The sequence below is a fragment of the Penicillium malachiteum genome (genome assembly GCF_028827825.1).
Source record: "Penicillium malachiteum strain IBT 17515 chromosome Unknown utg000002l:1.0-8849297.0:1.0-8852440.0, whole genome shotgun sequence".
Classification (NCBI taxonomy): Eukaryota; Fungi; Ascomycota; class Eurotiomycetes; order Eurotiales; family Aspergillaceae; genus Penicillium; species Penicillium malachiteum.
The window spans coordinates 5,593,584-5,607,478 of NW_026643095.1; the positions used below are offsets into that span (position 1 = coordinate 5,593,584).

Consider the following 13,895-nt stretch of genomic DNA (forward strand, 5'->3'; position numbering starts at 1 on the left):
TTACCTCACTTTGGATTATTGGATAAACGGGGTCACGGTGTTGTTTTATTTGATTTCTTTGTTTTTTCTTTTTTGTAGTTCTCCCCTCCCACCCTGTTGTCAATTGAGGTCATAGATTGGAGCATTAAGAGTCATTTTTGGCTGATAGTGGCCAAGCTAAATGAAACTTGCAGTGTACGAAATGACATTTCTGGTATCTGTAGACGTTCAAGGTTTCTTAAAATGCATCCATGTAGGATCTGAAATATGACTGTACTATCAAACCTCGCACTGTGTACTATCAAATGTAGACTCATGACAGTTAGATGAGTCAACGAAACTTGAATAGCGGAAGCAAAGCGTCCGACCGGGTGCGCCCGGCGGAGATGGGAGGAGCGGAGAATTCCAACTCAGCAAGGCTTGGCGTAAACAATGTCAGAACAGAATATCACTGTAAAATATCATCAACAAGTAAGATGCACAGCTTTTTTGTCTAGTGGTAAAATATGTGATTTCTATGATCTGAGTTATGAGCCCGGTAATGACTACCACTTTAAGCATGACGGTTGAGTGTCGAGCCTCGCTGGCCGCACAAGGATGTGAATAATAGCCCCATCTCGCATATTCAGCGCCGCTAGAGGGATTTCCGGGCCCGGCCCCTAGTCAAAACAGAGTCTGTCAGAGCAGATAGGGGTGCCAGACGAGATGGATCAACCAAGGGAAATACAACCGAACAAAAACCATGCATCACCCCTGTAGCCACTCGCCGACCAGTTGACCTCGGAAGTAGAAGGGGGTGGGTGTGTCAGAACAGAACCTTACACTAAAATACCCTTACTATATAAGGCGTGCACCTTTTTGGTCTAGCTTTTTGGTCTAGTGGTAAAAGAAAATCATGAGGCTTCTGATATTCAAGTTTGACATGCATGCCTACCAAAATTTGAATTTCAATTGATTGTTACTAGTAGTATTCCAGTGTTGATTTATTCAATATTTGCTCGCTACTCAAGTGCTAGTGGATTACTACTACTACTACTACTACTACTACTACTACTACCACTTTCAAATCTTTGATTTCGTGGAAGTCTTGAAAATTGCACAGCTGATTGATCTTGCTGATTGGGCTATACAAAATCACAATATATCAATCATGTTGGGTTCTACGAGAATATCGGTGTTCCATGGCCAAACAGATTCTTCGGGTCCCATTGGGTCTTGAGCTTTCTAAGCTTGGCCAGGTTCGCTTTTCCCCACCAGCCTTCGGGGCCTTCATCGCCATACGCATAGTTGATGTAGATGTGAGGCTCCTCGAAACCGCTGGTCGCTTGGAGCTTTTCTCGGAGTGACAGAAGCAGCTGAATAGAGGGTTCTTCCAGAGCAGGATCAGTGTAAATGTTTTCATGAAGCCTATTTTATTCCGAGTCGTTCCGGTTAGTTTCAGACGGTTTCAATAGGCTAGCAGAAAGAGGTGACTTTGTACTTACCAGAATGTCTTGGTGTCTCTCCACGGGTACACTGCGGTGGAAAGGGGGGTCTTGAGCGTGTTGTTGTTGGCATATCTCTGAAATAGTGTCTCACCCTCATACCCAGGGTAAGCCTCATAAAATTCGGTCATTTCTTCGAAAACCTCTTGCATTGTCTGGGGGTCGGTACGGCCGAGGCCTACGGTACCGCCGTTGATATAAACACCGCTCTGGCAAGGTCCATCCAAATTGGCGAAAAGCTCGACCAGTGTGGCGTTCTGAACAGTGGCACTGCTGTATCCTAGCCTAATTGCAGTATCCCAATGCGGCTGAAAGGTTTCCCAAGTGCCAAAGTACTTCATGTCCACTGTGAGTAGCGATTGATTGGTCGTGCGATCGTACGAAATGCCCAATTGAACACCTAGCTCAGCTGGCAAGATATCATCGAGTGCTTGCAATTCTTCAAAGACAGCAAGAGTTCGCGACGAGTTATAGATGAAGCTACCAACCACGGCATTGCCGTTGTTCGGCTGATCAGACATCCTGAATGTCGCTTCCGTGATGATGCCAAAGTTGGCTCCTGCGCCACGGATCGCCCACATGAGCTCTGGGTGCTGCTTCTCCGAGACCGTAATGAGGTCACCTGTTGCCGTTACCAGGCGGACAGACTCCAGCGCGTCGATACTGAGACCATACAGACCAGTCTCGAAGCCGATTCCGCCTCCAACTGTCGCGCCAATCATGCCAACACAAGGGCTGTTACCACGTGCTACATCATATTGTCAACCCAAGAGCTGCCAGTGGCAAAGAAAAAAGGAGCGAAAGAAAAAGTGGTTCTTACGGACGGCCTTGCCAGCGTTGTACAATGGCTCAGTAATATTGCCGAGCTTCACGCCAGCTCCAACAATCAAATGGTTGTTGGCAACATCAACCGTGACGGTGTCGAAATTGGCAAGATTGATGTCAACACCTGTGACAGTACCATAGACGATGCTAGTACCATGACCGCCATTGGTTGCCATGAAGGATATGTTGTGTGCCGAAGCAATTCGAACCTTTTTGGTGGAACTAGGGTCAGTAAATTACCCAGTCCCATTGAAGTCTTCAACCTACAATATTCTGAAGATCCTGCACTGTTTCAGGCTTGATGGCACCAGTCCAGGTAGGAGGATCCCATTCAGACCATCGCGGCGAAGCCACATCAGAGAAGTTGGCGTCCTTGGGCTCAGCAAACAAGGTGCCTGGGGACAAATAAGGCTCAAACAAGGCTTCAACATTAACGCTGGATGCGAAGATCCCTGCAGCATTGGCCAGAATGGCCAAAGACAACGACCCGGACAGTCCGCGAAGCATGTTTGGGCGGACAAGAGATAGCAATCCGTGTACCTAGAGAATGGATGAGAATGCTAGAAGGAACAAAGTCACAGATAATCAGCTTAGCCAGCGAATCATGGCTTTCTAATAAGTCGATGCCTCGTGATGGTATGAATCGTATGATAGAACCGCCTCCCCCATCACTAGTACACCGAGGCAACATATCCGTTCCGCCGTGTTAGCTAGAGTCTTGAGTGTCGTCTGCAGGATTGCTGCAAAATCGGACATCTGGAGTTTTGAAGTCCGGAGGTGTTGAATAAGGGTCTCTGTCCTTGAAAGTCCGGTGGCTTCCAGCTCCTGTGCTCAAGTGCTTACTATGGCCCCCAACATTCAACTCCGATTGGAGAGCGGAGTCCACTCTGACATTCGATAACCCTAAGCGGGACATTTGCGAGTTCAGTGGGTAAATGTCAGGGTGACCCACTTTCATATGTCGGGGTGAGGTATTCTGAGATTCTCTCGAAATAAGGGTCAAGCGTGGCAACTGGCCAGTTGGTGCTCGGATGAATATTGTGCCGGGCGTATGTACATCTATCTCAGATCTTATACAATCAGGTGAACATACATACGACTTGAAGTTTTTTATTTCTATCTCATTCATCTTGTAAACCCGAGAGTCGAGATATTCTTACTATGACAACCGACAGAGCACGTTGAAAACCTTGAAAATGATGGTGGAGTATCAGAACATATACTACTGGTAGTATATGCACAAGTCTGATACCATTCAAGTTCAAGTTCCACAGTGACCTGGGCACCTGCCAGTGCCAGTGGGCAAGGTTTCATTCCAAGGTCCCAAGGTTGGCGAATGGATTTGGACCATTCAGACTAAGTAGGTAGTATTTAGTAGTCCTTCCAAGTGTCTTCTCATGAGATTCAAATTCTTGCTTTGACAAATTTCAAATCTTCCAATTTGTAGAATATTTTCTAGATAGACGGCTCAAGTGCTGCCAGTGCTTATATGCAAGTTCGCAGTAAGGGGCACCAAATTATAGTACTAGTAGTAGTATAATCATTCAAGTTTCCAGTGGTCACTTTATAGGCAACAGCCTGCCAGTGAGGTACAATAATGCTACGGGTGATTCTGATACTAGCAATCCATCCATATGTATGTTGCTGGTTTGGTGTTACATACCTAGTGTAGTGGGGTACCCTGTCCCCTACTACACGTACCGTGCTAAGAATTACCGTTTGGTTACATCTCTGTTTTGTCGTGTTTTCAGTCCCGTCTTTGTACGTACAAGAATGCCCGTCGTTATAGTCTAGAATACACACTCCTACACATCTCTCATCCCACCCCTACGGGGTAGTCCGGCCACACCGTACATGTTGGTTGGTGTTATCCATTCATGCTAGCTGGATCGACCCGTGTATCTAGAATACACTGCCTAACGGTTCCCCTCTTCACTAGGTAGTAGATTATATATGTAATGGATGACAGTGGAATCCAGGCCACTGTAGCCCGCAACAAAGAACTTGAATGCATATGAAGGTGCCAGTGAGAAAATGTGCATATAAGATCCTGACGACAAAATTTGAGAGTGGTTCCAAGGTTGAAAAGAGATCGGTGCCAGTGCACATGTGGTATTTACTAAGTCATTGAAGAAAAAAAACATTGAAAAGTTTACAATTTCAGGTGCAATAATAGCCATATTTTAGACGTATGAGGGCGGCAGTCTATTCTTGATGTATAGAAAAAAAAACAGGAAATCAGCGCACATGCATGACAACGGGAAAAAAAAGAAATAAAGTCACCCTTCAAGAGCTCAGTTCAGATAACCCATCTTCTTCCAAGAAGCCACGTAGAGCTGGGCCACATCAGTACTCACAGGGCCCACACCAGCCATAGTTTGGGAGTGCTCTTGCGCCTTACTTGTATCTAGGACAAGACCACCGCACGACATGCGCTCAAAATGGTCATCAAGGAAGTCGATCAGGCGAGCAGCTGGGTTCTCTGTCTCGAGAGGCATTGGAGACCGGCGGACCTTCGAGATCCAGCTCTTGAAGGGGATAATGGCCTGAGGCGGGATGTCGAGCGCATCAGCCAGCACGGGCGACATACTTTTCCATTGCTGGCCAATTGGGTTGTCGATGTGATAAACAGGATAAGCGTCAGGTGCTTCGTCGCGGAACCCAATCTTCAACAAGTCGGCCATGATGCCGGCGCAATAATCCACAGGAATCCACTGCATCACACCATCCAGGTCGGGCCATGCACGTAGCGACTGGGCTGACTTGACTAAGAAGGCGAAGTGCTCGACGGGATTCCAGAAGCCACTGGTGGATGACCCTGAAATTTGACCGGGACGCACCACCATTGCTCTGAAAAGACGCGGGTACTTGTGCAGAGTTTCATCGAGCATGCGCTCACATACCCACTTGGCTTCGCCATAACCGCTGGGAAGAGTGGCAGATAGTGGCACGCGGCGCTCAAGGACTCGCGACTCGCCAGCGAAGCCTACAACTCCAATAGACGAGACGAACTGGAAGCCTACGCGGCTCGGAGGGTTAGAATCTCGGGAAGCTATCTCGCGAGCTAAGTCCAGCAGGTTGCGCATAGCCTGAAGCTGCGGCTCAAACGCACTAACGGGCCGTGTGCCACTCATGGGCCAAGAATTATGCACAATATCAGTGACGTTCTCGACAAGCCATGAGTAATCGAGTGGTGAAAGACCCATTTGCGCTTTCGAGGTATCAGTCTCAAGGATGCGGAGTTTGGCACGAGCACTAGGAAGAAGTTTGATGCCACGATTGGAAAATGCTTCTTGTTGCCTTTTTTCGACCACGCTGCTGGTGCTGCGGCGGTTAAGGCACACCACTCGCGCGACCTTGGGGTCCCCAGCCAGCGTCTGAACGAGATGTGAGCCCAAGCTCCCCGTCGCCCCTGTCACCAGGACAACGGCGTCAAGGTTCCTCCTGCGTGGTACAGCCTTGCCACTTTGTTCCAGCTGAGTATTCTCCTTTTTGACATCAAGGAAACGCAACTTGGGCGACGCCCAGCCATCAGAGTATGTGGCTACGAGCCTCTCTGCCTCCGCGGTGCGGGTCTCGATATTTGCCGGATTGAGCTCCGGGATGGGCTCTGGGAGGGCAGCTGGCTTTGGCAGTCGCGAACCCTGAGCCCCCGACTTTAGCGCTATAATGACCTTTTGGAACGCGTTGTCAGGTAGGCTGCCGTCAGTCCAATCAACGTGTCCAAATCCTGCAGTGTGCAGTTCGCGTTCCCAGTGTTCTGCAGGTACGACAGCGTGGCTTCGCCCGTCATCAAACAGCCACCAGCCTTCCAGCAAGCCAAAGACGAGGTCAACGAAGGGGACGACTTCTGTCATCTCCAGTATCATAAGGAAGCCGTCGGGGCGTAGGGCCTCGTGTATATTCGACAGCGAGACCCCCAAATTGTGAGTGGCGTGGATAGCGTTACTAGCCAAAATCAGATGTTGACCCTTGAGTTCATCAGCGGGTGTCTTTTCGATGTCGTGCACAGCAAAGCGCATAAACGGATACTTTTTGCCCAATCGACGACGTGCGTTGGCTACCATGGATGGTGAAATGTCCGTGAACGTGTATTCCACTGAGGTGGTGCCCATTGCGGCAAGTGATGCCATCAAGGGTGCCATAACCAGTGTGGTGCCACCTGTACCAGCTCCCATCTCAAGCACCTTGAATGTCTCTCCGGAAAATTTACCGCTGCTATGGATACGCTCTGCCAGGATTCTTGTAACTTCACGCATCTGAACATAGCTCATGCAGTTAAAAGTATGCTCGCAGTACATAGCTGCTGTCAGCTCTCGGCCTTCGGGGCTGCCAAATAGCACGCGAATTCCATCGGTCGATCCGCTCAACACCCCCGCAAGCTGCTTTCCTGCGTAGTAAGTAAGCCTGTTTGGCACCGCAAAGTCGGGATTGGAAGTCAACAGTTCTTTCAAGATTGCATGGCTTGTTTTTCGCGGGGCGGCGACGTGGGTGCGCGTTATGCGTCCAGTTGAAACGTCGACGTCGATCAGACGGGCATCACGCTCAAGAAATTGATACACCCACTGCATTAGGCTGGTATGCTGAGTAAGAAAAGCGACGCGATCGATGACTTGGCCAGGAGCGGCTGTACGGAGTGGTGACTTCAATTCATCAAAGGCTTCCACAACGAGTGCTGCACAGAGGCGGTTGCTCCCGGCCAACATAACCTTTTCGGTCAAATGGACGCCGTACTCGCGCATGAGCTTGTCAGTGCCCATTTTGACCTCACCGAAAGCTTCGAGCACATCAGTAGCTGATAGTGATAGGCGACTTTCAACTGGGGGTGCTATCGCTGCGAGGTCGGCTGACTTATGAATAGGCACAGCTTTGAGAGGCAATACCTCGTCCCGAGGAGTGAAGATTCCGGTATCTGAAGACTCTCCGCTGGACAACGCCTCCTGGTCACTTGCAGTAGAATCTTTAACGGAAGAATCGTCGCTATGTTCGTCCTCATCACTTTCTTCACCACTGGGGGCGGAATGTCCCTGATTAGAGCCAAACAGCGCGTTGGACACGCATGCAACGAACTTGCGAAGGCTTGTAGCCTCCATCTGCTCGTTCTGGTCCAAGGTGCACTTGAAAGCTGTCTCTACCTCCTTGGCTAGCTCCATCCCCATCAGCGAGTCGATGCCATAGTCGGCCATTTCACCATCAAGCTCCAACTCGTCGGCCTCGATACCCGAAACGGTAGCCACAAGGTTGCGCACCTCCTCAGTGATGTCTCGCCAGCCCGAAGATGTCTTATCTTTGTTCTTGTCTTTCTTTGCATTCTTGGTATTTCTAGTCTGGGATTTGCTTTTTGTCGCCTTTTTCGCATTCTCGACGCGATTTGACACAACAGGAACTGACTTCACAACGGGAACTTGCTTGACGGGCTGGGAATTGGGTGCTTTGATCCGTAGCACAGATTCATCCTTTGTCATCCGGGCCAGCATCTTGCTCATCGATGCCTTTGCGACCCTGCCGTACTGTACACCGATCATAATTTCGATAAGTTGGCCCGTTCTTGCATCAAATACGAAAAGATCGGTCATAAAAGCCTTGTCGCCCTGGCGAGAGTGACGCGCATATACATGCCACACGTCCGTTTCGGCACGACTGGACGCAGTTGGCGAACGCATTGACAGCTGGCAACCCGTTGCGATGTACATGTCTCCCGGAGGAAGGTCCGTCATCAAGTTCACCCAAAGTCCACCGACCTGGCTAAAGCTGTCGCTCAAAGGCACATCAAGCCAAGTGTCCCCACGGTGAGATTTAGGTAATTGGACGTATCCGGCGCATTCATCATCACGACCCACAACATAACGGACACCACGGTAAATATCGCCATAGTCGACGATGGGACTGAAGGCTCGGTACACATTACGGCCCTGGAGCACCTCAACGTTAGGTTCGTCGAGATTTAGATCTAGTACATCAGTGCATCGTTTATGGCTGACAAGGCGTTCAAAGTTGGCAAATTCGCGAAGATAGGCAGCATCTGTAGACGCACAGATCTCAACGATGGCCTCGGCGTGGATATCAGGTGTCTGATCATTACTTTGAGTCGCGACACTGAATATTTGGAAGCTCCATTGGGTACGCTCCTTGTTTTGGGGCGTCAGGTCGAGGTAAACAGTTCGTGACGAGTCTTTGCAGATTGGTGAGTGATTGATCATATCGCGAACCAAAGGTCCCCAGCCCTCGATCTTCCATTTTGACTCGAGGCTGTAGAGAGCCTCGATAACAATGTCGCACTCAAGTGTACCTGGGCAAATTGGTGCAGTCTGCGCAATGATATGACCCAAGACGAAGTTGTTGTACTTGTCTGACTCGGTATTAATACGGAACCGTGCCTTCTCCTTCGCTCCGTCTTGGAACCCGACAAATTCCCACAAAGGCTGTGTCCTAGGGTCTTGATGGAAGCCAATTTCTTGAACATGCGCCATACCCGTACCGTTAGCCGCCACCAGCGCAGCAGCCGCTTTTTTGACTTGCTCAAGTGGTGACTTCATTGGAAGCCAATGACGTTGAGTTGTGTCAAACTGATACGACGGCAGGAGGAGGTGCTCGTGCTCAAGCGTTTGAACTGCATGATGGGCCCAGAAAGAGATGCGTAAGCCCTGCTTCCACAGAGCGGTGGTGGCATCCGTGAGCCAATTCAAGCCCATGTCGTTAGTAATCGACACCGCCTGGAAGTAGTGCGGGGTTGAGGACGCAGGCTGGCTTTGAGCAATAGCGCGGTCTGCCATAATGGTAATGGTCGAGCTGGAACCGGCTTCGAGGAAGATGGCTTTCGGGTGTCGCTTGGCCAATCGTTGGACGGCGTGATTGAAGAAGACGGGCTGACGCATATGCTGGGATACGAACGAAGCGTCCATATCGTCTGAGTTAAATAAAATCTCAGTGGCCCGTTCCAATGGTATAATTGGGTTGTGGAAGGTTAGAGTTTTCCCGATCTCCTCAAGGTCTTCGCTAATGTTGTCCACGAGGGATGAGTGAAAGGCATTGGTCACGCTCAGGAGCTTGCTTTTGATGGAACCAAACTTGGAGTTTGAAGCTATAATCTGCTGTAATGTGTTGATGGAATCAGTGGATCCAGCAACGGTAAAGCTACGTGGGCCATTGTAGCATGCAATACTGGCGGAGCCCTTCGAATCCCGGTTTGCCTCTACGAGTAGCTCGCGGACCAGCATCTCGTCGGCCGTGATGGCGATCATAGCACCTGAGTCAGCACCCCAGCTGTCGCGAACCAACTTGCTGCGCGCTGCTACTAACTTTACTGTGTCTTCAAGGCTGAGAACACCGGAAATACACAGCGCCGTGATCTCTCCAAAGCTGTGGCCCACAGCGGCTTCAATTCTAGCCTCAAGACCGCAGTCTATCCAGCATTTGGCACATGCATATTGCAGGGCAAACAGCATAGTCTGCAGCTTGACTGTGTCTTTGATCGCATCGCGTGTAAAGATATCTGGGTAGATACTGTCGAGGCCCTGGGACATGACGACAGTGTTGACATCGTTGAGATGTTGCCGCAGAATGGCCACCGAATCGAACAATTTGCGATCAAGCCCGACAAACCGGGATACCTGACCACCGAAACATAGGATAACGGGTCTTTCGGTCTTTGCTGTTTCGATGCCCGCGTTGGCAGCGAGATCTTTCTTGGATACGACTTCAGCCGCCTGGTCTAACTTCTTATATAGCTCGTCCATTGAGGAAGGGCTGAAGATAAGTGCCTGAGCCAGGCTACGGTTGGACTGCCTGTTGACATTGAAGGAGAGATCGGCCAGATTTGGCTCCTTGGGGCATGACCGTAGCCACTGGGCAAGCTTGGCGCAGTATGCAGCAATGGCTCTGGCATCGAAACCTGGAATCCAGAAGGGAGCTCGGTTCCCAATTTCTCTTGACGGTAAGGTAGCGATTGGCTCGGATAGGGTCCTGTCTGGCTGGGTGATGATCATGCTTGCGTTGGACCCGCAAGCACCGTAGTTGTTGAGCAGGGCTATCTTATGCGGCTCGTCCCAGGACTGTAGCTTTGTCATCACCTCCAGATTGTCGTCAGGCCTAACGGGAATCTTGCTGTTCATCTTTGTAAAGCTTGCCTGAGGCGGAAGAAAGCTGCCGCGCATCATCATGATGATCTTGACAAGTGCAATGGCACCGGAGGCACCTTCGGTGTGGCCAATATGGCCCTTAACAGATCCGATTGGCAGTTTTCTCTTACGGATAGGGCCACCCAGAGCCGCAAGAATACTCTCGTACTCAGCTGGATCTCCGACGGGCGTTCCGGTACCGTGGGCCTCGACGAGTGACACATCGTTGGCGGTCACCTTGGCCTTACGCATCACGTCCTTGAAAAGATGAGAAAGAGACGGCGAGTTAGGCACAAACAGAGGTGTACAATTTTGGTTCTGGTAGACAGCACTGCTAGCAATGGTCGCGATAACGGGGTTACCGTCTCGCTTTGCGTCCGACAACTTTTTGAGGAAGACAAATGCAGCGCCTTCGGCACGACAGTACCCGTCTGCATTGTCATCAAATGGCTTACACTGGCCGGTCGGGCTAACGAAGGAACCAGCGGCGAGATTCTGGAACCAATTCATGTTGGTCACTGTGTTGGAACCTCCAGCTAATGCTGATGTGCATTCCCCGGACAAAAGGTTTCGACACGCTGTGTGAATAGCCACGGTCGAAGAAGAACATGCTGTATCAAACGTCATACACGGGCCAGTCCAGCCAAAAAGATGCGACACCCGGCCTGTTATGAAGCTTTTGAGAGCTCCCGTGGCTGTGAAAGCATTGGGCTCGTGGCAGGAGATATTATGCTCGTAGTCGACTCCGCATGAACCTAGATAAACGCCGACATGCGCCTTATCACGTCCATCCGGTGTATAACCAGTAGTGGTCTCTGCAAAGTAGCCTGATTGCTCAACAGCCTGATATGCTGTTTGGAGAACAATACGGCTCTGTGGGTCCATGGCAGCGGCCTCGCGAGGGCTCTTTTTGAAGAATTTGTGGTCAAAGGCGTCGCCATCACGGAAGAAACAGCCATAATATTGACGCTTTGGGTCGCTATCAGCAGATTCACGGAATAGCATGTCGTGCATGAGTCGATCCCTAGTGATGGGAATATGCTGTGATTTGCCGGTCTTAAGCATCTCAGAAAATTCAGCCAAATTGTCGGCCCCTGCAGTTTTGACTGACATGCCAATAATGGCAATGGCCTCTTCCCCAAGCTCTACAGCTGGCTTCATACCTCCAACATCACTTCTTACTCGTTGTTCCTGCTTCTGCTGTTGTCCGCTTGGGACTTTGGGTAACCAGCTGGAAGGCTGCGCAGGGTACTTGGGCATATCTTCAAAAAAGACCTGTCTGGTCCCGAGGCGTCGCATAAGGGTGGGAGGTACGCAACGCTCAAGGCCAAATGTCACAACAGTGGGATCCTGCTGGCCCTCCATCACGGCCGAGAAGGTGTCATACCATTGACACTGCTGTACCAAGATGGACCGCAGAACCATCTCGCTCAGGCTTCCTCGTCCAGGCAACAAGGGCTTACCCTCGCCTTGGTTGTCGTAGGTCGTGAGTGCAAGGTTACCGGCATCAGCATACTGTAGACCAGGCATAGTATTGCACAAATCAACAAGCATATCTGTTTGGGCTTTCCTGTCCGCATTAGGACTATGGATCTGGCCCTTGATGCCAACCTCGGCTGCTGTGATGCCAGCAGCGCGTAACCTTTTGAGGAGGAGAGGAGCGATAGTATCTGAAGCTGTCACTGTGGCACGGGCCTCGTCGTAGCGGACGGCAATGTAGGCGTCGGTTGACAGGTTGTCGATAATGCGTGTCATGTCATGTTCTTGCTTTTCCCCACGCCAGGCAATTGCGTATGATGCTGAACTACCCTTACCAGAACCCATGTCCCATGCTTCTTGGGCATCGATCAAACCTCCAATGAGCATCGCCAATCGGACCGCGACGGCGCCATACTCCTGGAAGTCCTGTCGGTTTTTGGCGCTGGCGACGGCAAGAGCGGCTAATAAACCTGCACAAAAGCCCAAGATCTCAGTGTTGGCTCCCTCCTGACTTCGATGCTGTGCAACCAACTCTGCCTGCAAGTCTGTGACCTGCGTGTTGTTGGCATTTGTCTGCTCCAGGTAACGCCAATATTGAGTGAGCTGTATCAATACGACGAGCGGGCCGACCATTATACTGGGTAGGTTTGTATCATCTTTCGACAAGCTGTGCGCTCCGTGTCGAATCCAAGAGTCAAGTTCAGCCAGTGACTGAAAGCCATCAACATCGCGAGCCAACTTGGGTATCTTGGCTGTCAGTGCTTTGTAGTACTCCGGTAAGCCGGCCACTGTGTCGAGAATCCATTCTCTCTGGGGGCTTTGAGAAATTGGTTGTACAAGCTTGTCCATTGACTGACTTGTCAAAACGCCAACATGTGGGCCGAAGAGGAAAATGTTGTAATTGCCGGGAGATCTCTCCGGGGCGCTTGTTGTCTGAGTTGTCATTGTGGTCAAAATTGACTGTATCAGTCCCTTAGTGAAAAGAGCTTCTGATACAAAAAGTTCGACAAGTATTTGCAGAAAGGAATTCTGTTGAAGAGTATGGTGAATTGTTCTAGCTCATGATACAGGTAAATATGACAATGGAATAACTTGTGCTGAGAAATGAACCCGTATTCTCTTGATTGAACCCTTCCATGGATCTGAAGCCCTCGGAGATTGCGGCGCTACTATTCCCGACAGATAGACTCTCTGCATCGTACTAAAGCCCCGGAGTCAGTATGAACGGTCTAGATCTCAGTTGACTGGTCTGTAAGCTCCAGATCCTTATCGCTCCGGTGGGTTTTCTACTGCGGACTTTCGGACCCGCTGACTGGGGCATCAGTAGTCCGAAACTCCGCATGACTCCTGAATCCTAATGTCCAGCTTAGTCGATGTTTTCATTATGGAGTTGCAAAGGGCAACATTGCATGGTAATCAAGCCGTGGTAATCGACATCTGAAAATTTGTTGTTGTTCATATTGGCTGGTGTTCATGGCACCGGTTCTCACATGTGCATCAAGGGTCGTGGGTATTGTAGTGGGGAAAGGGGAAACTGCACATGTGCTATTGAAACGAAGTGCCAAGCTTGCCAAGTGAACAGTTCAACCTGAGAATGTTCGGAGACCGGATGAACGTTGTGCCGGACGGGGAGAACACCAGTTGACTGCCAACCATCTTGTAAACCTGATCTTCAACATCCTCTAAGTACACCGGGAGTACCACTGTTTACTACAGGGATACAGAGTAGTACGTACTACTAGGTACTAGGTAGCGATATCAAAATCATTTAGAATAGATTCATTAATGAGAACTTGAATTTAATTTAATTTAATTTAATTCTTTTTTGATATCTAAATACAGGGGTAGTAAGTAGCAGAGACCATTCAAGGAACCAGAGCTCCCTTATATTTGAGTAAAAAGCTCCCCAGGTATGGATTCTGCTCTGCTGGCCTAGTAGTCAGCGGCCTGCGACCCAACCGGGGACAAAGGTATTGAAATCGAGGTGGGCCGGGCCGCTTTTCGGTGCCAG

At 50.0% G+C, this 13,895-nt stretch overlaps 2 protein-coding genes across 2 annotated transcripts; both read right to left on the bottom strand.

Moving 5' to 3' along the window:
* Nucleotides 1-1,139: 1,139 nt before the first annotated feature.
* Nucleotides 1,140-2,795, bottom strand: N7483_005050 (FAD-binding oxidoreductase; the record flags this gene model as incomplete). The annotated part of the gene is made up of 4 exons (XM_057088487.1): nt 1,140-1,386; nt 1,464-2,211; nt 2,284-2,497; nt 2,556-2,795. 4 exons carry the CDS (start codon nt 2,793-2,795, stop codon nt 1,140-1,142), a joined length of 1,449 nt encoding a protein of 482 aa, XP_056948316.1.
* Nucleotides 2,796-4,582: 1,787 nt separating this feature from the next.
* On the bottom strand, nt 4,583-12,829 carry N7483_005051 (putative polyketide synthase; the record flags this gene model as incomplete). The annotated part of the gene is made up of 1 exon (XM_057088488.1): nt 4,583-12,829. One exon carries the CDS (start codon nt 12,827-12,829, stop codon nt 4,583-4,585), a length of 8,247 nt encoding a protein of 2,748 aa, XP_056948317.1.
* Nucleotides 12,830-13,895: the final 1,066 nt, after the last annotated feature.